This window comes from Eleutherodactylus coqui, chromosome 8 (assembly GCF_035609145.1).
Source record: "Eleutherodactylus coqui strain aEleCoq1 chromosome 8, aEleCoq1.hap1, whole genome shotgun sequence".
Classification (NCBI taxonomy): Eukaryota; Metazoa; Chordata; class Amphibia; order Anura; family Eleutherodactylidae; genus Eleutherodactylus; species Eleutherodactylus coqui.
Window position 1 is genome coordinate 207,744,387 of NC_089844.1, and position 27,322 is coordinate 207,771,708.

Here is a 27,322-nt window from a genome sequence, read left to right on the forward strand (position 1 = left end):
GCTACTGAAATGTTACTGGGCTCTGCCTATACTGCTTTAACTGTAATGTTAGTGGGGTCTGTCTATACTGTTACTACTGAAATGTTACTAATACTGGGTTCTGTCTATATTGCTGTTACTGAAATGTTACTGGGCTATGCCTATACTGCTGTTATGGAAATGTTACTGGGGTCTGTCGATACTGTTACTACTGAAATGTAACTGATACTGGGCTCTGCCTATACTGCAGCTACTGAAATATTACTGGGGTCCGTCTATACTATTACTGCAGAAGTGTTAATAGGATCTCCCTGGACTTCTGCAGCATAACTGTTAGTGGGGTCAGCTTATACCTTTGCTACAGGAATATTACAGGGGTCTGTGTATAGTATGGGTGCACTAAGTGTTCCCATCGCAGTGTTCTACGTATCTGACCCCCCAAAAAACCCAGACTGACTAGGGCATGTAGTGCAGGCCGAAGCCAACCTGTATTTTATCTCACGTTACCTCAGCTATCCGGGGCACTGCAATGGGATCTATGTATGTACCGTCGGAGGCTTTCAGGGACCCACCCATGTTGTGGACCCACACAGCTTCCATAGCAGAGTTGTACCTGCCTGGCACTATGAAAAAAACCCAGACTGACTAGGGCATGCAGAGTGGGCCGAGCAAACCTGTATTTTATCTCATGTTAGCTCAGCTATCTGGGGCACTGCAATGGGATTTATTTATGTACCGTCTGTGGCTTCTTGGGACCCACCTATGCTGTGGGTAAACACAGACTTCCCATAGCGGAGTTGTACCTCCTGTGACTATGAAAAAAGGCCAGACTGACTAGGGCATGCAGTGTGGGCCGAAGCCAACCTGTATTTTATCTCACGTTACCTCAGCTATCTGGGGCGCTGCAATGGGACAAACAAGAGGAGCGATACAGCGCTAATGAGATGTGCACAGCTACGCAAGCATTGGAGTCCGCTCTAGGCCCACGATTGTTGAGGGTTTGTGCAGAGGCCTATGTCCTGGGTGCAGTGAAAGTCCGCTTCCTGCCTACGATTGCTGAAGCTGTTGGCCGAGGACTATGTCCCGGGGGAACTGCAACTGCGCCAGGTTGTGGCTGTGCAACTTTTTCCTGCTAATCCAGTCATTGGAGCGGTGAAAGGAAAGCTAACTGATTTAATGAGCCCGTCGCAGATGAACTAGCATTGAAGTCCGCTTCATGCCTACGATTGCTGAAGCTGTGGGCCGAGGCCTATGTCGTGGGCGCGGTGCAAGTCTGCCATGTTTGGCCGCTCTGATTTATTTATTGTTCAGGTCTTGGGTTGCCTAGGAACCATCCATGCTGTTGGTGCAAACTTAGTTCCCATTGCGGTGTTTGACCTGTCTGGCACAAAGACACTGACTGACTTGGGTAGGGGACAGAGTGCAGATGGCTTTCTCCTTGCGGTGTCGATTGAGCTATGCGGCACCTAGACAGAATGAATACTGTGTGGGCACATGGATTGCCTGTAGCTATGTAACGCATGCCCACGTTTGCAGCTCCTGATGGAGGTGGCACAGGATTGGAATGAAGATCGAATGTCAATGTCTCACTTTTGTGTGTGCTGCGGACGCAGGGCCATGTGGGGGGGGGTTGGGCAGCATGTGACCCAGGAGAAGACGCAGCGGTGTGTCCCGCAGGCAGTGCTTGTGCTTGGTTGGAGGTAGTGTGGTGCTGAGCTAAAGTGCGCCTTGCTAATGAGGGTTTGTCCGCAGTTTGTCCGGAGCTACACAATGCTACAAGATCAGCATTGAGGGGCATTTTCTGCTCAGCCATCGTGGTAACTTCCGGGAAAACCTTGGTTCCCTCAGCCATGAGCAAGGTGGACGATCCCACCAAGATGTGAAGGTCATGGAGGCAGGGTATCAGGGTAGACAGGGTGCATATATCAGGGCCGACTATTATTGGGGCATCAGACCAGATTGCCAAAGATTGAACAACACTCCGTGACAAGATATCAGCCTAACTATTTCCCTTTACCGCTACTACTTGCACACAATGTGACACAAGAACACTAGACCCTTTGTACGGACACGGCGACCTTTACATAAACATTACATTCAGAACTCATTTATTGTATTGTTCTCCATTGTATGTCCATGTTGTTCATTGTGAGCAGATTATTGACCCGCCGGTCGCACCGTGTACTGCGGCTACTGCCTTTACATGTATGACTGCAGGTAGATACAGTGACCGGAGACTAGTGGGTTAAGGGTTAAATGTACATAGCTAGGCCGGTGTCCCGTGGGAAGTCACGCATGGGGCAGCCCGGACAGGGAGCTCTTCCGTGAAGCTTCTTGATGGCACCCGATGGTATTTATTATCCTCTCCTCCCCACGGGGGCATCACATAGACATAGAACAAGAGCAGCGTCCGAGGCAGCTAGGAGAGCCCGTCCTAGAGAGCGCTGCCCCCTCCCCTCACACCTGCCCGGAGGAGGGTTCATGGGAGGGCATGAGATGCAGCAAAGCCGGAGTGACCCTACTGTACTGAGAAGGAAGCTGGAGGCCGGCCGGGAGACGGAGCTCAGCTACAGGTGTACTGATGCCGTACCATCTGCGTTGCTCCTATTCACTTACAGCTGAGCGGCCCTGGTGCATTATGTCTCCAGCGGATGTAAGGGTGGAAACATGGGTTGGGAGCCCCGAGTTAGATGGTACGTCTAGGCGAGGGGCACGACGGTGGACCGGCTGCCGCACACACACCTCCCCACATGTACCGCCCATTCCCCTGGCAAGCTCACATATCTCCCAGGCGGATTCCCATCTCTGGTCCTGTCTCACACATCTCCCCGCCGGATTGACATCTACTCTCGTTTCCCCCCGGGCGCTCGCTGGACAACTTTGTCTGCTCCCAGCTCCTGTCCCCGTCGGCCGCAGCAGCCGGCGCCGCTGTCACCCTACGCGCTGGCCTCCGCTCCCGTACACCGATGGCACTGGCGCCGCTGCCACGGCGAACCCCGCTCTCGCTGCCCATGGCGCCGCTGGTGGCCAGCTCTGCCGATGACTGTGAGCTGCTGTTCGGCCGGAGCAGCGGCTTGCCTACAAGAGCTCCACTAGCTGCCCCTGACACTGCTCTCTTTCTGGGTAGCCTCATTGGGCGCTAAATAGAAGAGCTGATTAGCGATCTGGAGGGGTATAGGGGACGGGGTTGTGGGGGAAGCGGGGGGTCTCACAGTACCGATGGTCCTTCAGGGTCTGTGAAAGCTTTCTGGACCAACACGCTCCGCCATAGGAATCCCAGCGGACACTGTACAACATCTGCTGCCCCCGGGGATCTACAGTGCAACCCTCCCTGCGGGTTCTGTACGATGTCACCGACTGTGGCACTGGATCTGGCGCTGAGAGTCCCGCTGTATCACTGCTCCTCTCGGACATCAGTGACTGACAGGCCATCGCCGGTTGCAGGAGACCCGCGGGTAGAAGGCTTTGTTCAGGCGTCATTTCTTGGCGATCTACATCCCGATTAGAGCGTTGTTAGATGCCACCGCTCTTCAGCAGAATCCCAAGTTCCATCTTCACCATCAACGATTGATGGGAACTACAGAGCCGATGCAATGACCGTCACGTCCAGCACATGATATCCCTAGGATGATATAGAACGGGCAGCAGCCCGCGGGAGGAGATGGACCTGCAGAGAAGAAGAATCGCTTCTTCTTGTGGACAACCACACCCATCATGTCCGGGGTATTAAAGGGACGATAACGTGAGACATTCCCGATCGTCTGAGTGTACAGGGGGGTACTGGGTTTCCTCATCTTACATTGCGCCGCAGTATAGAGCAGTCTGCAGTATATACAGTATACATTCAGCACCCGGGAGCTGGCAATGAGCGGAGGCGCCGCCTGTGCTACACCTCTGGGCTCTCGGCAGCTCCAGCTCGTCCTCACATTGTGCAATCAGCTTCTGCACGATGGAGATTGTGGAGTAGATCCCGGGGATGGTGACAAGGGCCGGGAATAGAGGGAAGGCGCTCCCGCAGCGGTTTTATCTCCGCAGATAGGCGGTGATGTGCAGATCGGGGGAACTATGGCGAAGATCTCGTGGGCTCCTCTCCGCTCCTCCCCGGAACCTCCGCCAGCGGCGGCTATAAACGGTTGCATGAGATGTCAGAGAGTGAGGAGTCACGTTGAAAGCGAGCTCTCCTGTCCGGTTCTGACCGGTAACGGACTCTTATCCCGGGCAGGGAAGCACAAGAGGAGAACGGAGCGGGGAGGAGGCCCGGATGGGATAAGGCAGTAGATGTGCTCAGTGTCAGCCAATAGCAGCTCAGGACGGGCCTGCTCACGAGCCAATCAGAGCGCGGCCGCTGTACATATAAGAGGCGCCACCAGCGCCGCTCTCAGAGTTTCTCTTCCAGGAGAGTTTTACTATTTGATTACCGCAGCACACAATGGCAGAAACCGCGCCAGCCGCCGCTCCTCCTGCCGCCGAGCCGGCTGCCAAATCCAAGAAGCAGCCGAAGAAATCCGCCGCAGGGGGCGCCAAGAAAAGCAAGAAGTCCTCCGGTCCCGGCGTGTCGGAGCTGATCGTCAGAGCCGTGTCGGCCTCTAAAGAGCGCAGCGGGGTGTCTCTAGCCGCCCTGAAGAAGGCTCTGGCTGCCGAAGGGTACGATGTAGAGAAGAATAACAGCCGCCTGAAGCTGGCCGTCAAGTCTCTGGTCACCAAGGGCAGCCTGCTCCAGGTGAAAGGCAGCGGCGCCTCCGGCTCCTTCAAGCTGAACAAGAAGCAGGAGACTAAGGACAAGCCGGCTAAAAAGAAGCCAGCGGCTGCGGCCAAGCCCAAGAAGCCCGCTGGAGCCAAGAAAGCGGCGAAATCTCCTAAAAAGCCCAAGAAGGCTCCGGCCAAAAGCCCGAAAAAAGCAAAGAAACCTGCAGCGGCCGCCGCCAAGAAAGTAGCCAAGAGCCCGAAGAAAGCCTCAAAGCCGAAGGCCGCCCCAAAGCCCAAGAAGGTGACGAAGAGTCCGGCTAAGAAGGCGGCCAAACCCAAAGCTGCCAAGAGTCCGGCTAAGAAGGCTGTTAAAGCCAAGAGGAGTGCGGCTAAGAAATAAGCTGAAGCCGCCCATGCATTTACCCCACAAAGGCTCTTTTCAGAGCCGCCACCTTCTCACCGCAGAGCTGTATTATCACTGCCTCGAATTCTGTTCTAGATAGCAGCGCCCCATAGCGGCTACAAGGGACTTCATATCAGTTGGGAGTCTAGGGAGCGAGGGGGAGGCTGTAGAGGGGGAGTAATACGAGACATTGTCGCCGCATCATACCCGTTACTGTGGGGCACTGTGACCTATACAACGCGTGTATGGATGCCGGGCTGAGTGTAAAGAGGAAGGGGACTCGCTGACCTAATGCATTTCCCATAAAATCAGCGCAGCTTCTAATGGGGGAGACTGCCGTGCAGCGTGGAGTGCGTGTTTCTGCGGACATATCAATGCAGGGAAGCAGCTGAGAACATGATTTCACAGACACCCGTACGTATCATGCAGTGGCCTGATAGGGTGAGGTGGGGCCAGCCTCTGCCGAACGCTGATTGGTCGCGGGCATCAAGCGTTTTGGCGGGCTAGTGGTTTGTTCGAAAAAGCCAATGAGATGTAGGGGGCGTTGTTTCTAAGAGCCAATAGGGAAAAGCAAGTAGGGTATAAAGGCTCTGCTCTTTCTACGGCTCCCATCATATCACATCTGTGGGCATCTCTACAGTAGAGCTATGGCCAGAACCAAGCAGACCGCTCGTAAATCCACCGGAGGGAAAGCTCCCCGCAAGCAGCTGGCTACGAAGGCCGCCAGGAAGAGCGCTCCTGCCACCGGCGGAGTGAAGAAGCCTCACCGCTACCGTCCAGGTACAGTGGCTCTCCGTGAAATCCGTCGCTACCAGAAGTCCACCGAGCTGCTGATCCGTAAGCTTCCCTTTCAGCGCCTGGTGAGAGAGATCGCCCAGGACTTCAAGACTGACCTGCGCTTCCAGAGCTCAGCGGTCATGGCCCTGCAGGAGGCCAGCGAGGCTTACCTGGTAGGGCTGTTCGAGGACACCAATCTGTGTGCCATCCACGCCAAGCGGGTCACCATCATGCCCAAAGACATCCAGCTGGCCCGCAGGATTCGCGGAGAGAGGGCTTAGATCTGCTCTGGGCACCGCATGGAACACAAAGGCTCTTTTCAGAGCCACCAAATCCTCCTCAAACGAGCTGCATCCTGTCCTCCGCTGTCATTTCCCCAACTCGGGTTCACAGCCAGCCTGTGCGCGGTGTACCCTGGCGCCGCCTCTCCCCTATAATGTTCTGTCGTCAGCAGGAGGTGGTCTGTTAACCCCTTCAGTGACCTAGTCAGTTCCTCAATTAATTTATGCCATTCTCTCATCTTTTAAATGTAGTAGAAAGAGATTTGAATCCCCGGCAGACTGTTATGAACTTGGATGATCAAACGTGTCCGTATGAGGCATCTATCTGTGTGCCGGGAAGGGATTAGTGTTGATGTATTTATGTGGATATTATCTCATTGTACGAAGAAGAAAGACAGCAATACACAAAACTATACTAATTAATACCGCATAATGGGATTGGGAACCGGCCGGGAAACTGTTGAGAATTGTAAGAATACCCGTTAAATTCTAAATTCCAAACGGTTCTGTGTTAAACCAATCAGCAAGGAGAGGGCGTGGCCAACATGTAATTGCCCCAATAGGAACGCCTAAACTGTCGTCATTGGTTACTGTTTTCAATCTGGTCCGCTCGTCGCGTAGATAAGGGAGGACGCTTGAACCGGTTTGCAATTGCTTTCTACTTACAACGTAGAAGATGTCTGGTCGCGGTAAAGGAGGGAAAGGTCTTGGGAAGGGCGGCGCCAAGCGGCACAGGAAGGTGCTCCGTGATAACATCCAGGGCATCACCAAGCCTGCCATCCGCCGTCTAGCTCGCAGGGGAGGCGTCAAGCGTATCTCCGGCCTCATCTATGAAGAGACTCGCGGCGTCCTGAAAGTCTTCCTGGAGAATGTGATCCGCGACGCCGTCACCTACACCGAGCACGCCAAGCGCAAGACCGTCACCGCTATGGACGTGGTGTACGCGCTCAAGCGCCAGGGCCGCACTCTCTACGGCTTCGGAGGTTAATAATTCTGCTCTTTCTCCATAACCCAAAGGCTCTTCTCAGAGCCGCCCACCTCTTCCAAGGAAAGGCTGTAATACAACTCCTTGTGGGGGTCGCCGCTGCTGTCTGATTGCCCATCTGTTCTAATACGTGTAATCCGCCCTATATCTGATGCCTGCCATCACCCCTTATGCGTTGGCATTGTTAGTGGCCAAACTCATTTAACCCTTTGAATCACACTTTATGCCCATTGTTGTTCTTTGCGTATGCTATAGTCAGCCGTGTTCCCCTCATGACGCCTTCCCGCAAGGTCTTTGTATCATTAAAATGAGTTGTCTTTACTAATACTCGAGAGAGGGGGCGGGGACAAAGTAAATAAATGCCTAGATTCGCACATACATACTTCAGTTATTGCGGATAACAGAGATTTAAGCGTTCTATTAAAAATACCCCCCACCATGATGACCCCTAGTGCCAGGGAATCTTCTCTTCTACCAGGAAGCAGGCTGCGGCGCACTGAGTGTATGTCCTCCTTGTACTAAAGCATACGGCCTGCCAGCTAATCCGTGTAGTGCTACCATATTGGAGGCGTCCTCTCATTTAGAAGTGCTGCGATTGCACCAAGCTCTCCTAGGGACCCGCACAGCCATCATTTTACATAGAATTGCCGTCATAGCAGCCAGCTCTCCCAGCGTGCTGCACTGATTTCCCATTGCGGGACTCTGGGAGACCTGGGTGATATAGCCGGAGCACTAAATTAATCTAGGGAAGAGGTTGGTCTCTGAGAAATCCGGGATGCCCGCTGTTCTCCATGCCAGACTGCCATCTCCGCTCCCGTTCACCTGCGGCCGCTGCCACGATGGTCTCTGCTTCCGTTCACCCTGCTGCCGCGGCTACTCTGGTCCTTGCTCCATTATGGTCCCCGCCCCCGTTCCCCATGCGGCTGCTGTAGCCGGTGCACTGCCCCTCTGGTTCTCGCTCCCCTCCGGTCCCTGCACCCGGGAAGGCTGCCACTTTGGTGACTGCCATCTCCTCTCCGGTTCCGCTGTCACTGTGGTCCCCTCAGGTTTCTACACCGACATAGAAGGGGGTTCTTCATTGTAAGAGCAGTGAGAGTGTGGAACTGTCAGCCCGAGGACGTGGCTGATGGCAACTTCGATAAAAGGGTTCAAAAGGGGCATGGGCGTCTCTACATAAGCAGCTGGAGAAGGTGAGGCTATTCTCCTCTTGGCCCCCCTCCCCTTTCCTAGCACCCCCAGTGCTTCAAGCCTCTTATTTTCAGGCATCCCCGATTGCCTCCGCTACCCACTACAATGTACTACAGCCCCCAGCATGTCGTCTGCCTACTACCCCTTTCCCTTTGTGCACCCCACTGCTTTAGGGCGCAGACCCGCATATCCCCTGGAGTCTTCTGCCTTCCGAGCACTCCAGTACAGCTGCTACTTGCTGTCGGCATCCCCCTCCGACGTCGACCGCCTCGTGTAGCCACCACGCCGACCTCACCCCACAGCATAATCCAGTCATGGGCGCACTGTGCTCCGTGTACCTCGGTGGCAAAAACGCTGCCGCTTCTCTAATGGCTAATTGTCCGCAGCTGCATCGCCGAATCCACGTAGCGCCCACCTCTATGGAGGCGGCCGCATAGCGCGGCTTCGGTCACCGCACGTATCCCTAATCTGCAGCGCAATCAGCATCGCGACCCCCGACAGAGATACAGTTGTGTAGGGCTGCAGGGAAGATCTCCTCAAATCCAGTACATAGAAAGAGAGCAACTCCGGTACACAGAGACAAAGACGAGTTGTGCAACGCAGGGGACTAAGTAACCGAGCCGATGTATACACAACCTTTGTTACAGAGGAGCAAACGATGATGCTCCCTACACAACCGGGAGGTGACAGCTCTGCTGTAGACGGGGTGGGGGGCTCTTAGAAGAGCCTTTGGGGTGATCGTGCACGGCGGGCCACGGAACAGATTACTTGGCGCTGGTGTACTTGGTGACGGCCTTGGTGCCTTCGGACACGGCGTGCTTGGCCAGCTCTCCAGGCAGAAGCAGGCGCACGGCGGTCTGGATCTCCCGGGAAGTGATGGTGGAGCGCTTGTTGTAGTGAGCCAGGCGGGAGGCTTCCCCTGCGATGCGCTCGAAGATGTCGTTGACGAAGGAGTTCATGATGCCCATGGCCTTGGAGGAGATGCCGGTATCGGGGTGGACCTGCTTCAGCACCTTGTACACGTAGATGGCATAGCTCTCCTTCCTGGTCTTCCTACGCTTCTTGCCGTCCTTCTTCTGAGTCTTGGTCACGGCTTTCTTGGAGCCCTTCTTGGGCGCTGGAGCAGTCTTGGCGGGATCAGGCATGATAACGTAGAGATACTTTCCCAACTGGTGAGAACAGAGTTCCTGCACCTCCCAGCGCTGCGGTATTTATAGCGGGGCCATGCAAATGAGGACCGCCGTCTGCTTGCTGTTCTACTGGAGCAGCAAAAAATGTGACCCCTGTGATCGTCTTAGCCACGCCCAGTGCCGCTCATTGGTTCTTCCTCAAGTCTGGCCTCTATTGGGGGGATTGAAAGCTACCCAATTAGAGGAGAGGAGGGCGGAGCAGCAGGTTATAAAAATCAACAGAACTGCGCCTTCTCGTTATCACAACTTTCAAGGTGTTTTATCCTAATTCTGCTTTCCTGTGCTAGAAGATGTCTGGACGCGGCAAACAAGGAGGCAAAGTCCGTGCTAAGGCCAAGACTCGCTCATCCCGGGCAGGGCTGCAGTTCCCTGTCGGCCGTGTACACAGGCTTCTCCGCAAGGGCAACTACGCTGAGAGGGTGGGCGCCGGCGCTCCGGTCTATATGGCAGCAGTGCTAGAGTATCTGACCGCTGAGATCCTGGAATTGGCTGGCAATGCCGCCCGGGACAACAAGAAGACCCGCATCATCCCCCGTCACCTCCAGCTGGCTGTGCGCAACGACGAGGAGCTGAACAAGCTGCTCGGTGGGGTGACCATCGCCCAGGGAGGCGTCCTGCCCAACATCCAGGCCGTGCTGCTGCCCAAGAAGACCGAGAGCAGCAAGACGAGCAAGAGCAAGTGATCGCGCCGATCCCTCCATAGAACCAAAGGCTCTTCTAAGAGCCACCCACATGCTCCTTACAACAGAGCTGCGCCGCTTCTATGCTGTGATACTCGGCGGCCGGTACGCCGGCTGCACCGGGAAACTAAAACTGTACAGGACTTTCCACAAGGAGGCAGAGATTGGGGCTGATGCCAATTTGGCCATCCCTGTCACCGGCAGAAGCGGACAATCGTCCTGCTCTAGGTGACCTCATGTCCAGAGGACGGGCGGCTGTAGGACTCGCTCACCAGTCCTTGCGATAACGGGTTAACAGAGTCCTCTGTTAGGTCACGTATATACAAGAATCAGAACGATTTTGTTGTGTTTCGGATAGAACACCCAGCTTTCTCAGGGTCCTGCGTGGGCTGTATGCTTACAAAGCGTTGCAGCCGCATCATCCAGCCCTCTCAGAGCTCTGCACGGTCGCCCCCTTAGAAGTGCGCTCATCATGTCACTCCACAGCCATGCCCTTTTTGTGGAGGTGGAGCTATATCACCCAGCTTTCCCAGAGCCCTGCACGGCACCGGCTGGTTTTGGATTATAGTAAACCTACAGGGATTAGACGTCCTCTAGCGTTACGGGTGGAGCAGGTAGAGGATTCCACCGCCCGTCGCAGGGCTGGGATTAGGGGGTGTATCTGAGGGTTCTTTACCTCCAGCCCCGAGCGCCTCTATATCAGACGGCCTGGTCACTGATTACACGTGTTACATGGATGGAGGACAGGAAGAGCGGGAGACGCGATCAATTGAGCGGGAAGTTCAAATCTCCGGGGATCAGCCAATGAGCGGGAAGAATCTGACTATAGCCCCGCCCATAGGCGGCACTAAAACCACCCGACCTCCAACGGCAGGTCTGTTAACCCTTCACCGCACTCATTAATTCAGGCCCAGCTCCTCGCGTATTATAAACATAACCTGCCTGCCCTAAATAGGTTAAGGGGTTTAAAAGCGTGCCGTGACCGCAGCCTGAAGCGCACCCTGACGGGGAGGCTGCTACACCCCGGCTGTATCATGTCAGAGCGCATAGACCATCACCGCTGCTGACGACACCACAGGGAGTTGGATTACAGCCTTTCCTTGGAAGAGGTGGGCGGCTCTGAGAAGAGCCTTTGTGTTATGGAGAAAGAGCAGAATTAACCTCCGAAGCCGTAGAGAGTGCGGCCCTGGCGCTTGAGCGCGTACACCACGTCCATAGCGGTGACGGTCTTCCTCTTGGCGTGCTCGGTGTAGGTGACGGCGTCGCGGATCACGTTCTCCAGGAAGACTTTCAGGACGCCGCGAGTTTCTTCATAGATGAGGCCGGAGATACGCTTGACGCCTCCCCTGCGAGCTAGACGGCGGATGGCAGGCTTGGTGATGCCCTGGATGTTATCACGGAGCACCTTCCTGTGCCGCTTGGCGCCGCCCTTCCCAAGACCTTTCCCTCCTTTACCGCGACCAGACATCTTCTACGTTGCAAGCAGAAAGCGATAGCTGCTCAGCGCAGAGCCCTACTCTATATAGACAGTGAGCGGACCAGAGAGGAAACTACTGATCAGGGCCGTCATTGCGGGGCGTTTCTTTCAGTAGTCTAGAGTAAAGGCCCATCCCCTCTCCCTGCTGATTGGCTGAATACAAGAGCCCTTGCCATCTTGTGCAGCCGATTGGCCTGTCAGCTCCTGAAGCAGTGGGAGAGAAGACGGAGGAGGGGTGACGGAGACAAGGGCCATGCAGCAGAGAGCCGCTGGAGCGTGAATCCCTCCTGTAAAGCGAGCAGTGCAGCTGCTGCCACAAACACGTGGGGGCGAGGATAGAGCGCGCAGGGAGGCTTCGGTGAAGGGGAGTACTAGAGCTTTGCTGCATCAGCGCTCCCCTGCTGAAGCAGAGAGACACTCAGGAGCCACAACAGACAGCTGTGGGCGGCAGGAACATCGGGGCACCGTGTATAACAAGGAGGCCCCATAACCTGTGACAGTCCCCGGCACAGGGCATACAGTGGCACTTCTACTGCCACCCCAAGAAGCGCCAGGATTACTCCTCCTCTGCTGTGGCCACCATGCTGTGCAACACTCTGCAGATTCTCAAGACCCGGAGTCCCTCATTCACATAAAATACATGGCATGCATGACTACACGGGCACTATTCTCCCTCTCCTCCCCTACCCTCAATAAGAAAGTGTCTTATTAAAATGATTGTCCTTCCCCAGTAGCTATACTGGCTACAACAAGCAGACATGTTTCAATAAAGGCCCATTTAGCTAGCTGAAAGACACCGATGAGCCTTATCCATGCTGCATGCTGCATTCTCAGCGGGATACCGCTGATACTATTTTTTTAGCTGGTATCCCGCTTGGGAAACACAGCCGGAATATGAAGAAGACAAGCGCTCCAGCTGTGTTCTGCATACCCTGCTAGGAGTGCTTAGCGGGATATCAGCTGAGCGCTCCAAGAAGACAGCAGCTCTATGGAGAAGATAGCGGTCCCGCTTGTATTCTGCATACAGCGTGAGCCTTCATTTACACGCTTATGCAAAGCGAACGCTCAAAACTGTCCCATGAACTGCCGTGTGCGTGGATTTTGAGTGATAATCGTTGTGTCTAAATGGGCCTTTAGAATTGACTTCATTAAACACCGGGAGATACTTAAAAGTGATATTTGCCTAATAGATACCATAACCCCCAGGCCCAATATAGTATTCTGTAGGAACACATCAAAAACATAGGGGCAATTTATCTACCCTACCGGCAGGATCCTATAAGTGTCGGCATGGAAGATGCACACGCTGCAACAATATAGCACACAGCATGCAGCAAGCGGAGATATGACCGGGCACATTTACGACAATACAATACTGTTTAATCTGTAACCCGTCCGAAGTGGAGACTGACTTCAGATGGCCACCAAGCTCCAGTATTCATCATTCTATACTGCCCGTGTCATACCAGATTGATGACATCATAATGCACAGTCAACTGCCAGACAGACGGGCTCATTAGCATGCAATGTGTTTGTATGTCTGTCTATCTTTGGATATACTATGTAATCAATATAAATGATAGAATCCACATTGATATAATTAAGGTAATAACTAGAGATGAGCGAGCACACTCGTCCGAGCATTAGGGGACTGGAGACGAACACCACGCGGTACTCGAGTCAATTCCATTTCCTTCCTCGCATGTTTAGCGCCATTTTCTAGCCAAGAGACATGCAAGGAAGGCATTACCACTTCCTGCTGTGACGTGCCAGCCCTATCACACCCCCCAGCAGTGAGTGGATGGCGAGATCAGGGGACCGCCGAGTACCTAAAGCGGCCCCGCCCGCGGCTCGCCTCAGACACACGCTGGCAGGGGTTAGGGAAAGTGCTGCTGCTTCTATAGGGTTAGCGTAGGATCCTGTCTTCAAGATCCCCAACTGTCCCTCTTAGGGTCACACCTGACCTTGTGCATTAGTTGTGGCCTGCTGGGAGTTGTAGTGCATCCATTTTTGTATTACGCATCTAGGCCTGTTCGCAGCCTGTCAGTAGTAGCGTTCTCAGCCTGCAGTGCCGTACAACCAGCTATCACCGTGAAACTGCACTCAAATATTTCCTAGCCTACAGCAAACGACTTCAGTTATACCGTTCTGTGTCTGCAGTGCATTAGACAGAGGTCTCACCGCTAAACAGTACTGTAATATTACCTGGGCCACTGCATAGTATTTCAGCTCAGCCGCTGTGCAGAGCCTCTCACAATACCCTTTCCTTGGTGGGGTTGAGATCGCCGCAGTTACCAGCACTATCCACTGGCTTTAGAGTCTTCTCCCACTCCACACAGCCTCTATTATCTACAAGTCTCTGCGAGCGGTAAATTACCCCTAGGTATCAGCGCAAGACACAAGTCACAGCATAGAGCCTCCGCTATCTACAAGTCTCTGTGTACAGTGAATTAAGCCACAGTTGTCAGTGCTGTACAGTGGGGTAATTTATTTGGGCCCTGCTCTATTCTTAATCCACCATGATGAGGAGTAGGGGTAAGGGTCGAGGGTGCGGAGGTCCAAGTGAGGGTGTGGGCACAGGCCGAGTTCCTGGTCCAGGTGAATCGCAGCCGGCTGCTGCGGGATAAGGAGAGAGGAAAGTTTCTGGGGTCCCCAGGTTCATATCACAATTTTTTGGTCTACATAGTAGACATTTATTACAAACTGAGCAGTGTCAGCAGAAGAAGCGCTGGACGATGAGGTGACTGACCCCACCTGGTTCGCTAGGCCAACTGAGGAGAGTTCTCCAGAGGGGGAGGCAAGTGCAGCAGCAGGACAGGTTGGAAGAGGCAGTAGGGTGGCCAGGGGTAGAGGCATGTGCTAGAGTGAAGATGCCCCCAACTGTTTCCCAAAGCACCCCCCCCCCCCCCCGCGCGCGCCAAGCTACCCTGCAGAGGCCTAGGTCTTCAAAGGTGTGGCTGTTTTTCAGTGAGAGTGCAGACGACCGACGAACAGTGGTGTGCAACCTGTGTCGCGCCAAGATCAGCCGGGGAGCCACCACTACCAGCCTCACCACCACCAGCATGCGCAGGCATATGATGGCCAAGCACCCCACAAGGTGGGGCGAAGGCCGTTCACCACCTCCGGGTCACCGCCTCCCCCTGTGCCCCAACCTGCCACTCAGATCCAAACCCCCGCTCAGGACACAGGCACGTGTGCCTCCCGGCCTGCAACCACACCCTCACCTCCACTGTCCTCCACCCCATCCAGCAATGTCTCTCAGCGCAGCATTCAGCTGTCGCTAGCACAAGCGTTGGAGCAAAAGCGCAAATACGCCACCACGCACCCGCACGCACAAGCTGTAAACGTGCACATTGCAAAATTAATCAGCCTGGAGATGCTGCCATACAGGTTTGTGGAAACAGAAGCTGTCAAAAACATCATGGCGGCAGCGGTCCCGCGCTACTCGGTCCCAGTCGCCACTATTTTTCCCGGTGCGCCGTCCAAGTCCTACACCAGCACGTATCCCACAACATAAATCGTGTCCTCACCAACGAAGGTCCACTTACCAACGGACATGTGGACAAGTACTGGCGGGCAGGGCCACTATATCTCCCTGACGGCACATTGGGTGAATTTGGTGGAGGCTGGCACCGAGTCACAGCCTGGGACCGCTAACGTCCTACCCACACCCAGAATAGCGGGTCCTACCTCGGTGCTGGTATCTGCGGCGGTCTATGCCACCTGCTCTACCCCCCTCCCCTTACGCAACCGTCGGTGTGGCGCGGTAGCACAGCGGTGGGCAAGCGTCAGCAGACCGTGCTGAAACTACTCAGCCTAGGTGACAAGAGGCACACGGGCCCCGAACTGTTGCAGGGTCTGACAGAGAAGACCAACCTCTGGCTTTCGCCGCTGAGCCTCCAACCGGGCATGGTCGTGTATGACAACGGCCGTAACCTGGTGGCGGCTCTGCAGCTCGGCAGCCTCACACATGTGCCATGCCTGGCCAACGTCTTCAATCTGGTGGTTCAGCGGTTTCTTAAAAACTAGCCTCACTTGCCTGACCTGCTCGGCAAGGTGTGCCGCGTCTGCGCACATTTCCGCAAGTCCACCATGGACGCTGCCACCCTGACGACCCTGCAACATCGGTTTAATCTGCCAGAGCACCGACTGCTGTGCGACGTGCCCACACGGTGGAACTCTACGCTGCACATGCTGGGCAGGCTCTATGAGCAGCGCAGAGCAATAGTGGAATACCAACTCCAACATGGGCGGCGGAGTGGTAGTCAGCCTCCCCAATTCTTTACCGAGGAGTGGGCCTGGATGGCAGACATCTGCCAGGTCCTCGGAAACTTTGAGGAGTCTACCCAGATGGTGAGCGGCGATGCTGCAATCATTAGCGTCACCATTCCTCTGCTATGCCTGTTGAGAAGTTCGCTGCAAAGCACAAAGGCTGATGTTTTGCGGTCGGAACAGGAGACGAGGGAAGAGAGTATGTCGCTTGATAGTCACAGCACCCTCATGTCTATTTCTCGGCGCCTTTTGGAGGAGGAGGAGGAGGAGCAGGAGGAGGAGGGGGAAGAGACAGCTGGGCACACTGCTGAGGGTACCCATGCAGCTTGCCTCTCATCTGCTCAGCATGCATGGGCTGTGCAGGAGGAGGATCCTGAAAGTCATCTTGCCAGCGAGGACAGCCATGTCTTGCGTACTGGCACCCTGGCACACATGGATGACTTCATGTTAGGCTGCCTTTCTCGTGACCCTCGCGTTAGACGCATTCTGGCCACTACGGATTACTGGGTGTACATCCTTCTCGACCCACGGTATAAGGGGAACCTTTCCACTCTCATTCCCGAATAGGAAAGGGGTTCGAGAAAGATGCTATACCACAGGGCCCTGGTGGACAAACTGATGGTAAACTTCCCATCTGACAGCGCTTGCGGCAGAAGGCGCAGTTCCGAGGGCCAAGTAGCAGGGGAGGCGCAGAGATCAGGCAGCATGTTTAGCGCAGGCAGGGGAAAACTCTCCAAGGCCTTTGCCAGCTTTATGGCTCCCCAGCAAGACTGTGTCACGACTCCCCAGCCAAGGCTGAGTCGGAAAGAGCACTGTAAAAAGATTGTGAGGGAGTACGTAGCCGATCATACCACCGTTCTATGTGATGCCTCTGCTCCATACAACTATTGGGTGTCAAAGCTGGACACGTGCCACGAACGTGCGCTGTACGCCCTGGAGGTGCTGGCTTGCCCTGCCGCTAGCATCTTGTCAGAGAGGGTGTTTAATGCAGCTGGTGGGATCATAACGGACAAGCGTACCCGCCTGTCAACTGCCAGTGCCGACATGCTTACACTCATAAAGATGAACAAAGCCTGGATTTACCCAGACTTCTCTTCTCCACCAGCGGAGAGCAGCAGTACCTAAACAATCTTTTCGCTGCAACTGCAGATAAAAGCACTCTTCTCTATCACCGTAAAAAAAAAGGAACATTTACCTTTGTCAATCTGTCTATAATATTAGTACTCCTCCTCCTGAAACATCCTCTCAGCACGCGGAACTGCCCATTTTTCTGCGGCCCAAAGGGCTCATATAACTTTTATCTAACAATATTTTGACTTTTCTAACTGCAGCATTGAAACTTCAATATGAACCATTTTTTTTTTAGTTTTTTTTTAACAGGGCTGCCTCCAGACACAGTAAGCTAAAATATTAATGGGTTTCACCTGCCCTCTCGGTTGAGCAATTTTTCTGGGGTACATTTGTACTGTCGGTACAGCAATTTTTTGGGCCCTCGCCTACACTGTAATCCAAGTAATGTTTCTGGCCTTCGCCTACACTGATGGTACACCAATGTGTCCGGGGTTGGCCTACACTCTTGCTACAGAAATGTCACCCGAGTCTGCCTGCCTATACTTCTGCCACAGTAATGCTACATGGGGTCTGCCTATACTTCTGCGACATAAATGTTACTTCGGTCTGCCTATACTTCTGTTCCTGAAATGCTACAGGGGTCTGCCTACACTGCTGCAAATGAAATGTTACTGGGGTCTGTCTATACTGTTGCTACTGAAATGTTACTGCGGTCTGTGTATGCTGCTGCAAATGAAATGTTATTAATGCTGGGCTATGCCAATACTGCTGCTACGGAAATGTTACAGCCGTCTGTCAATACTTTTACTAATACTGCTCAAATGTTACTGGGGTCTGTATACGGCTGCAAATGAAATGTTACTGGGGTCTGTCTATGCTGTTACTACTCAAATGTTACAGGGCTCTGTCTATACTGTTACTACTGAAATGTTACTGGGCTCTGCCTACACTGCTGCTACTAAAATGCTACAAGGGTCTGTCTATACTGTTACTAGTGAAATGTTACTGGGTCTGTCTATACTGCTGCCAATGAAATGTTACTGGGGTCTGTCTATACTGCTGCAAATAAAATGTTACTGGGGTCTGCTTATGCTGTTACTACTCAAATGTTATGGGCTCTGCCTATACTGCTGCTACGGAAATGTTACTGGGGTCTGTCTATACTGTTAGTACTGAAATGTTACTAATTCTGGGCTCTGCCTATACTGCTGCTACTGCAATGTTACAGGTTTGTGGAAACGGAGGCTTGCCTAAGACGTGATGGCGGCGAGGACACGCTACTATGTCCAAAGTCGCAACAATTTTTTTATACTGATGTGGTTACTGGGAAGGTGCATATAACCACGGACACGTGGACAGGACACGTACTGCCTCAAAAACATTCCCCTCCTCTTCCTTCAACAATGAAAACATTCTTGGTAAATGCTTTTGCAGTGGTCCGTCTGGCTGCGGTCCAAGAATTTCACCTAAAACGACAGAATAAAAAAAGCCCCCCCCCCCCCCCCCCCCCGGCACACTTCATCCTGGCCACATTCTGAAAACCAACTAAATAAAACAGTGCTACTATGTCCACACTCCGCAACTTCATCCTGGCCACATTCCGAAAACCAACTAAATAAAACTGTCGTACTAGTCCGTTATCCCTAGCTGGAGCTTTCAGCCGACTCGTAGAGCAATGGTGGCTTCCAACTTCTTGGTACTGCTAAGTCCAAAGATAAGCATACAGCTGAGGTTGGAATACAGGTGACTATAGAACACAGCATCCCTGCAGGGCAAGGGACAGAGTAGCAGCAGGCGCCGATCCTTGGTGGAAGCAGGCCAGCTGAGAACCACATACTCCCTGAATGATTTTGGACTGACTGATGTTGAGGCCTTTACCTGTGATCATTTTTGGTAATTCCTAAGAAAGATGCGTGGTAGTAGCCGGAAACTTGGATTGCTGTTTGCTAACACTTTATTGTTACTACTGAAATGTAACTGATACTGGGCTCTGCCTATACTGCAGCTACTGAAATGTTACCGGGGTCCATTTATACTGTTACTACAGAAGTGTTAACCCTTTGCAATCCAATTTTGTATTCAGGGTGTCCTAGGGGGTTTTCTCTTTATTCCATTTCACAATGGCGCCATCTGCTGGCTAGAGCCAGTACTGCAGTATAGGACATGCTGGAGAGGCCCTCGACAACAGAGCGGCCAGTAATATACAGCAATAATACCCTGACAGACATCTTCCGACATCAGAGCTGTACAGCCTTCGATCAGAATGTCTTCAGACGTCAGACAGTGGATTGGAAAGGGTTAATAGGGTCTCCCTGGACTTCTGCAACATAACTGTTAGTGGGGTAAGCTTATACCTTTGCTTCAGAAGTATTACAGGGGTCTGTGCATACTATCGGTGCACTAAGTGTTCCCATTGTGGTGTTCAACGTACATGGCCCCCCCAAAAATTATCCAGACTGACTAGGGCATGCAGTATGGGCCGAAGCCTACCTGCATTTTATCTCACGTTACCTTAGCTATTCGGGGCACTGCTATGTTATGAATAATTCACAGAAAAAGCCAAAAATCCAATACCCCTTACTCTTCCAAGCAGACACGGTCGCCATAGGCAGTATCGTCACAAGGCAGGCACAATCGCCATCAGCAAAATCGCAGTAGGACAGGCGCAATCGCTATAAGCACTACAAGACAATGCTGTGGAGGACAAACCTGTCCATGGCAGGCGAATATGCTGTCACTCACTCAACCCACCCCGTTGGTGGGTTCCAGGGAGCCATCCATACTGTGGGTGCACGCAGACTTTCCATAGCGGAGTTCTACGTACCTGTGACAATGTAAATTACACATACTGACTGGAGCATGCAGTGGGGACCGAAGCCAACCTGCATTTCTTCTTGCATTACCTCAGCTTTAAGGGAGGCACTGCAATGGGATTAATTTATGTACTGCCGGTAGGTTCCAGGGAACCACCCATGCTGCGGGTGCACACGGAATTCCCATTGCGGAGCTGTACCTGCCTGTGTCTATTATAAAAAAAAACAAACAAAAAAACAGTCTGACTGGGGCATGCAGTGTGGGCTGAAGCCCACCTGTATTTTATCTGACGTTAGCTCAGCTGTGCAAGGCACTGCAATGGGATTTATTTATGTACCGCCGCTGGCTTCCAGGGAGCCACCCGTGCTGTGGGTGCACACAGAATTCCCATGGCGGAGTTGTACCTGCCTGTGATTTTTCTAAAAAAAACAACAACAAAAAAACAGTCTGACTGGGGCATGCAGTGTGGGCCAAAGCCCACCTGTATTTTATCTGACGTTAGCTCAGCTATCCGGGGCACTGCAATGGGATTTATTTATGTATCATTGGTGGGTTCCAGGGAGCCATTCATGCTGTGGGTCCACTCCACACAGACTTCCCATAGGGCAGTTGTACCTGCCTGTGACTATTAATTAAAAAAAAAAAAAAAAAACAGTCTGACTCGGGCATGCAGTGTGGGCCGAAGCCCACCTGTATTTTATCTGACGTTAGCTCAGCTATCCAGGGCACTGCAATGAATTCATGAATGGGTGAGAGACTGCTGCCTCTCATCTGATTGGTCCTGCTGAGCCAATGAGAGGCAGCAGTCACTCACCCATTCATAAATTCATAAATGGGTGTGTCAGTGAGATCTGCCTCTGATTGGTCAGGCTGTGACCAATTAGAGGCAGCTCATTCAGCAGGCGGGGATTTTAAATCCTCAGCTGCTGAATACTACTCACAGCTGTTCAGAGCAGTTCGGGAGGACTGCCGCTGGCCGCGCTGAACTCTGTCTGCCGGGACCAGGTGAGTATATATGTATGTATATATATATATATATATATATATATATATATATATATATATATATATATATATATATATATATATATATATTTTTTTTTTTTTTTATACATTTCTGGATGAATTGCAGGGAAGGGCTTATATATTTAAGCCCTTCCCGACAATTCATCCTGCGATCGCCGGCAGCCCATTGCTTTCAATGGAGCCAGCTGCATTGCCGGTTCCATTGAATTCAATGGGCTAACATCGTTCTTCTCTGCCACAGCTGTTACAGCTGTGGCAGAGGAGAACGATCTTTATGCTGACAGTGGGGGGGGGGGGGGGGTCTCACTCTTGCCACTATTGTGCTTAATAGTGGGACCTGGGAACTTGAGATGCAGCCCAACAGTTAGCCCCTTGCCTGCCCTATCCGTTTCTGTGTCGTTCCCATCACTTTCTTGAATTTCCCAGGTTTTCGCAAATGAAAACCTTAGCGAGCATCGGCGATATACAAAAATGCTCGAGTCGCCCATTGACTTCAATGGGGTTCGTTACTCGAAACGAACTCTCGAGCATCACTGAAAGTTCGACTCGAGTAACGAGCACCCAAGCATTTTGGTGCTCGCTCATCTCTATTGCCAACTCTTATACAGGAAGCAGAGGGCGTATCCAAATGTTGCTTGGTACAAAGATTAGTGTTACGTAGCTTACTGTTACAAAGGTGAAAATACTTATTGATCTTAAGACTTGTTGACATCTACCAAATATTCTCAAAGCTCTTAAGGCCCGTCTCAGACATAGAAATTACTTAAGTCAGGATATTGCTGTTGCAATTTTGGGAGATATCCAATATGTTCACCATTTTGTATGTATTTTCTGTTGTCAACTGTGAATATACAGTATTTTGTGTATGGTCTAATCCTTTGGGGGAAGGGAACATCGCCCCCCCTCCACAAGAATTGGAGAAGCAGTGCTGTGTGTCCAAGAACTGGTCAAACCAGTTCTAACTGGCAGAAACCTATCTAGGAATATCTTTGTCTTTGTCTTGGTCAAGCAGAGAGGAGAAACAGGATGTTCTTCTCATGAGACCAAATTCAAGAATGAACTGAGCGTGCTCACCGAAGTTCCTCCCAGATGGATGACATCACAAGCTACCTCACAAATACCTCCCTGTATGAACGACCAATCAGCACACTAAATGATGTAACCGTATACTTCCTGTGTTGAAACTTATTTAAGTTTTACCTGCGCTTAATAAAGCTAGAGACTCTTTTGGGGACACATGATGTAGACTCGTGGTCTTTGAAAGGCTCTCCAGGCCTGCACATATTATCTAATTTGAAACACACAGTATATCTGATATAGCGAATTTTGCGCTAACACATTAGACAACATTTCTGCAATAGTTGTGTGTCTTCTCTGTTAACATAGCTTAGCCTTATTTAATTTGTCTTTTGACTTATCTTAAAATCCTAGTTCCCGGCACTACAAAGCATAGGTTTCAGTCTTCTCATCACGGGCTTCCGTATCTACCAATTTGGGACCTGGCAACGAGGTCATCAGATCGGTAGCGGTGTGGTCTGATAACACAGAGGATGGGTGCTGCTCTGGTGAAGTCCTGAAGGCGAGCATGTGAGGTTCGTATTAGAGGGATGTTTAGTCTGAGTGTGTTAACGGATGGGAGTGAGAGGGCTGTGTGGTGTACGGAAAGGAGGGAGGTGATGCATGGTGGTGCGGCACCATGCACAGCTTTGTGGGTGCGGTTGAGGAGTTTAAATTTAGTTCTGCAGCGGATGGGCAGCCAATGAAGCGACTGGCATAGTGCAGAGGTGCCTGAATAATGGCGGGATAGAAAAAAAATGAGCCTAGCTGCCATGGTTAGTATGGATTGGAGCGAGTCTGGTGTGGGGGAAGCTGATGAGAAGCAAGTTGCAGCAGTCGAGTCAGGAGTGGTTGAATGCAACCACCAGTGTTTTTAGCATGTCCGTGGTGAGGAACAGACAAAATTTGGCAATATGTCTGAGGTGTAGGTTGAATATGTGGGCAAAAGATTGGATGCGCGGGTGTCTATCAGACCCAAACCAAACCGGCTGTTTACCACTCAGGGTATTTAAAGCAAACGTGGATGCTAGTACTTCTGTAAAAGTCTCATTAAATCAGTTACAGTTCCTTTCATCGCTCCAAAGACAGCATGAAACATGAAGAAATTTTAATGGGCAAAGCAGGACAATTCATTCTGTGTATGTGTCAGATAGCTGAACACCGCGCTGGGAAACCTTTGTGTACCAAGAGTATAGACAATCCCCTGAAGCATTTCTGTACCTGGAGTACAGGCGAACACCTGAAAAAAATGTCTTTACCAAAAGTATAGGCGAACCCCTGAAAAATTGGTGTACCAAGAGTGCCGGTGTACCCCTGAAAAAATGGGTTTACCAAGAGTGAGGGTGAAACCCAGAAACTTTTTTTTTTAAAGATAGAGCTCGTAGTTGCTTAATTTGTAACAGAGCCTGGATGCAGCCCTCCAAAAAATTTACTTTTAACAGAGCCTTTTGGCCCTCTGAAAACTTGACTGTTCAGCGTGAGGAAAGATGAGGGGGGGGGGGGGGATCAGAGAGGCATAGACCAAGCTACTTTCCCCCTTTTGGGGGGTGATAGAGGGTGCATGGTCCCCGAGTTCAGCGTAAGTTTGTGCCACGTGTCCAGTTTTAATCCAAGTAGTTTTTTTTTATTGAGTTTACATATGATAGGATGTTACATTCACATCATCACAGTAAATAGACTGATATATAAGAATATCACAAATAACAGGATTAGAAGATTACTGCTTACTTAACAGTCATTAATCATTGAAGGTGATTTTGATTGTCGCTGATAAAAAGCGATGAACAGAAATATATTTGGTATACATAAAGAAAACAAATATTTTTCAATAACCAAACTAAACTTCAGTGTGGTCTGCGATTATATCTCAGGAACTATGCACGACGCGTCTATATTAAAGAGTCCGAACAGGCTTATCGTAGGATATGATTTAGCCAGGGGTTCCACATGCGAGAGAAGTTAGGCATGGTGTCAGTTGATAATGCTAAAAATTTTTCGTAGGAGCAACAGTCAGACATAACATCAGAGACCTCGGATAGTGTTGGGAGGACTGCGGATCTCCACTTCCTGAAAACAACTAACTTGGCAACCATCATTAAGTGGCATATCAGTTTTCGCCTTGGAAATGGGATGTTGTTGCATTTTAGCAGCAGTAGGGCTAGTTCTGGTGTCTTAGAAATAGAGCAGTTAGAGATTTCTCGAGAAATAAGAAATATTTCTCTCCAAAACGATTGTATGGATGGACAGGACCAGAGTAAGTGTATGAGCGAGCCTTCTTGACCGCAGCCTCTCCAGCAATGTGGGTCCGTACCGGGAACACATCTAGCCAATTTAGCAGGAGTGTAGTACCATCTAGTTAAGGTTTTATATTGTATCTGGAGGAGATTGGCGGACAAGGTAGATTTATTTGCCCACTCAAAGGCTAATAGCCATTGATCTACAGAGAAGGATCTCCCCAAATTCATTTCCCAATTTAGCAAATGAATTTTCTTCCTTGTGCCCATATCTCCTGAAAGAATGTTGTAAAATTTTCTTGTTAAGGAGGTATTTGATGAATTTGCTTTGGAAAAGAAGCTGAGTAATTTATTAGGTAAATAGTACTTTTCCAAATGGGTCTTTGATAGAAAGGAGCATAGTTGGCAGTAAGAGTGGAACTCTTTATCAGAGATTCCATGTTTGATTTTTAAGGATTGAAAAGAAGCAATCCTTCCCTCCAGAAAAAGGTCCGCTATTTGGGTTATTCCTGCCTTGGTCCAATTCAGTATTGATAAGTTCGGAATGAAATAAGTGAGGATTTCTAGGGGGAGTTTAATCTCTCTTTTATTTGTATCTCCTTTTAATTTGAGCTTGCATATATTCCAGGCTTGTAAGGTTGCTAACATGGGCGGAGAGAAACCTTGAAGCTCCAAATCTAAGGTGGGGTGTAGAGGGGGTCCGGCTACTGTCGTAGCTAAGAGTAGGGACTCTAATTCTCTATTTTTGTTGAAGTGTTTTTCTATATGTTGCCATGGAGGGGGCTGGTCTGTACCTACCCAAGGGGCAGGCAAATTTAGATTGATAACTTGGCAATATGCCCACAAGTCCGGAACCCCCAAACCTCCTTGTCTACGGTTAAGAAACAATATTTTGGATGCAACTCTGGGTCTTTTATTGTTCCAGATGAAGGACGATAGTTGTCTCTGAAAAGCTACTATTTTGCTATAGGGGATTGGGAGAGCCATGGTGCGAAACAGGTATAAAAGTTTAGGTAGGACTAACATTTTGTACAACATAATTCTACCTATCCAGGATTGTTCATGTCTCCCCAGATAGATCAATTCCTCCTGAATTGAAGTGAAAAGAGGGTCTAGATTAAGCGCCAGCATTTCCGACAATGGAAGAGATAGGTTTATTCCCAAATATGGGATCGCTGTTTTCCATGAAAATTCAAACTCGGTTTGAATGGCCTCCTTTAGGGAGGAAGGAACGTTTATGCCTAGGATTAGGGAATTATTTATATTTAATTTGTAGTAAGATGCATTACTGAATTCTCCGATAATGTCCTGCAATGCCCTCAACGACGTTAGTGGGTTTGATAACGTTAGTAGGACATCATCGGCATAGAGTCCAATCTTGTGTTGTCTACCATTCATTGGGTAGCCGATGATATGGGGGGGGGGGGACATCTAATCAGTTCGGCCAAGGGTTCCATAACCATTATTAAAAGCAGGGGGGGGAGGGGGCAGCCCTGTCTAGAGCCGTTGGTGATTTGAAAGGGAACAGATAGGGCTCCATCAATCAAGACATTCGCCGACGGGCAAGAGTAAAGTGCCTTAATTGCTTTAAGTAAGTTATTACAGATGCCAAACTTTTCCAGGACCGCAAATGTGAAGTCCCAATGTAGTCTGTCGAACGCCTTCTCTGCATCCAGGGCAAGGAGTAGAGAAGGCGCTCGACTAGACCCCATGCGTGACAACAGGTTGACAACCCTTCTTGTTCCATCCGATGTCTGCCTACCTTTGGTGAAGCCCACCTGATCGCCATTGTGGGAGATATCCTATATGTTCACCATTTTGTATGTATTTTCTGTTATCAACTGTGAATATACTGTATTTTGTCTATAATGGTCTGAACTTCTGGAGGAAGGGAACATCACCTCCCCCCCCCCCACCTCCACAAGAATTGGAGGAGCTCAAGAACTGGTAAAACCAGTTCTAACTGGCCAAACCTTTTTAGGAGTGCTTTGTCTTGGACAGCAGAGAGGAGAAACAGGATGTTTCTCTCATGAAGCCAAATTCAAGAATGAACTGAGCGTGCTCACTGAAGTTCCTCCCAGATGGATGACATCACAAGCTACCTCACAAATACCTCCCTCTGAGAAATGGCCTATCAGCTCACTGTAACTGCTAAATTGCCTGACTTCCTGTGTTGAAACTTATTTAAGTTTTACGTGCGCATAATAAAGAGAGACTCTTTTGGGAACACATGATGTAGGCTTGTGATCTTTGAAAGGCTCTCCAGGCCTGTACACATATTATTTAATTTGGAACACACGGTATATCTATAATAGCGAATTTTGCGCTAACAAATTTGGAGGCACCGCTGGGATAATGAAGATCAGAGATATGAAGATATTTCATCGTTATCCGGACACAAGGGGACTTCGAAGCAGAGACGGACAGATAATGAGCTCAAACAAGGTAATAAGCTATTCTTATACCTGTACCATCTCTCCCTCTCTGCTATGATCCGCCCCAGGCCGGGTGAGTTGAAATATGATAAGTCTGTATCAAAAGAACTATGAAATAGATATACTGTGTTGTTTTTATGTTGTCTGTGAAGGAAATGTCCTGAGTGAAAGAAGGTGTGAGCTATGGGGGTTTATATATTCTTTGTAGTAGTGAATGGTGTGAACAGACTGCAGGTTAATAAGGAACAAAGAAAGTAGAATAACTTGTTAAAAGAAAGCAAAAAGGAAAGTTGATATAAGCAATTTTAGCTGAAGGTTATAGTAGTGAATAAAGTTGCTGAGAGTGTCCATGCGGTGAGTTTCCATTGTTCAACATGTGGCTGAAGAGGTCTCCCTTTGTTATGTGGGGGGAGGGGTGCACATGGAATGCTTGCATTTGCCATGTCTGCATACATCAACTCAAGGGAATTTGGGCTTGGAGTAAAGATTTGGGCTAGCCAGAGATTCTGCTCCGATTATGGCAGGCCAAACGGACTGTTGAGGTTCCACAATGTGGTGCCAAAAATACAGATCTGTGCCATGAGGTGCAGGAGTAGAGAATCTCAATTAATTAAGGATTTTTCCAATTACGACAAGATGGGCAGGGGTGAAATTGTAAGTGCTTATTAATAAGATAAGCCAGACCTGTGTCGTGAGTTGTGGGAAAAATCGAAGTATGACTCGCAAGCAAATTCAATGAGATGATGTTTGTAAACATAACTGGACACA

General features: G+C 50.6%; 6 protein-coding genes across 6 annotated transcripts; 4 read left to right on the forward strand and 2 right to left on the reverse strand.

Moving 5' to 3' along the window:
• The first annotated feature begins 4,408 nt into the window (after positions 1-4,408).
• On the forward strand, positions 4,409-5,065 carry LOC136577793 (histone H1B-like). The gene has a single exon (XM_066577717.1). The coding sequence runs from the start codon at positions 4,409-4,411 to the stop codon at positions 5,063-5,065; it is 657 nt and encodes a 218-aa protein (XP_066433814.1).
• Positions 5,066-5,715: 650 nt separating this feature from the next.
• Positions 5,716-6,126, forward strand: LOC136578105 (histone H3). Its single transcript, XM_066578008.1, has one exon. It carries the CDS (start codon positions 5,716-5,718, stop codon positions 6,124-6,126), a length of 411 nt encoding a protein of 136 aa, XP_066434105.1.
• Positions 6,127-6,802: 676 nt separating this feature from the next.
• Positions 6,803-7,128, forward strand: LOC136577795 (histone H4). Its single transcript, XM_066577718.1, has one exon. It carries the CDS (start codon positions 6,803-6,805, stop codon positions 7,112-7,114), a length of 312 nt encoding a protein of 103 aa, XP_066433815.1. The 3' UTR covers positions 7,115-7,128.
• Positions 7,129-9,036: 1,908 nt separating this feature from the next.
• On the reverse strand, positions 9,037-9,444 carry LOC136577796 (histone H2B 1.1-like). Its single transcript, XM_066577719.1, has one exon. The coding sequence runs from the start codon at positions 9,442-9,444 to the stop codon at positions 9,064-9,066; it is 381 nt and encodes a 126-aa protein (XP_066433816.1). The 3' UTR covers positions 9,037-9,063.
• Positions 9,445-9,779: 335 nt separating this feature from the next.
• Positions 9,780-10,220, forward strand: LOC136577797 (histone H2A type 1-like). The gene has a single exon (XM_066577720.1). It carries the CDS (start codon positions 9,780-9,782, stop codon positions 10,170-10,172), a length of 393 nt encoding a protein of 130 aa, XP_066433817.1. The 3' UTR covers positions 10,173-10,220.
• A 1,094-nt stretch (positions 10,221-11,314) lies between these two features.
• Positions 11,315-11,637, reverse strand: LOC136577798 (histone H4). Its single transcript, XM_066577722.1, has one exon. It carries the CDS (start codon positions 11,635-11,637, stop codon positions 11,326-11,328), a length of 312 nt encoding a protein of 103 aa, XP_066433819.1. The 3' UTR covers positions 11,315-11,325.
• Between the last annotated feature and the right edge of the window lie 15,685 nt (positions 11,638-27,322).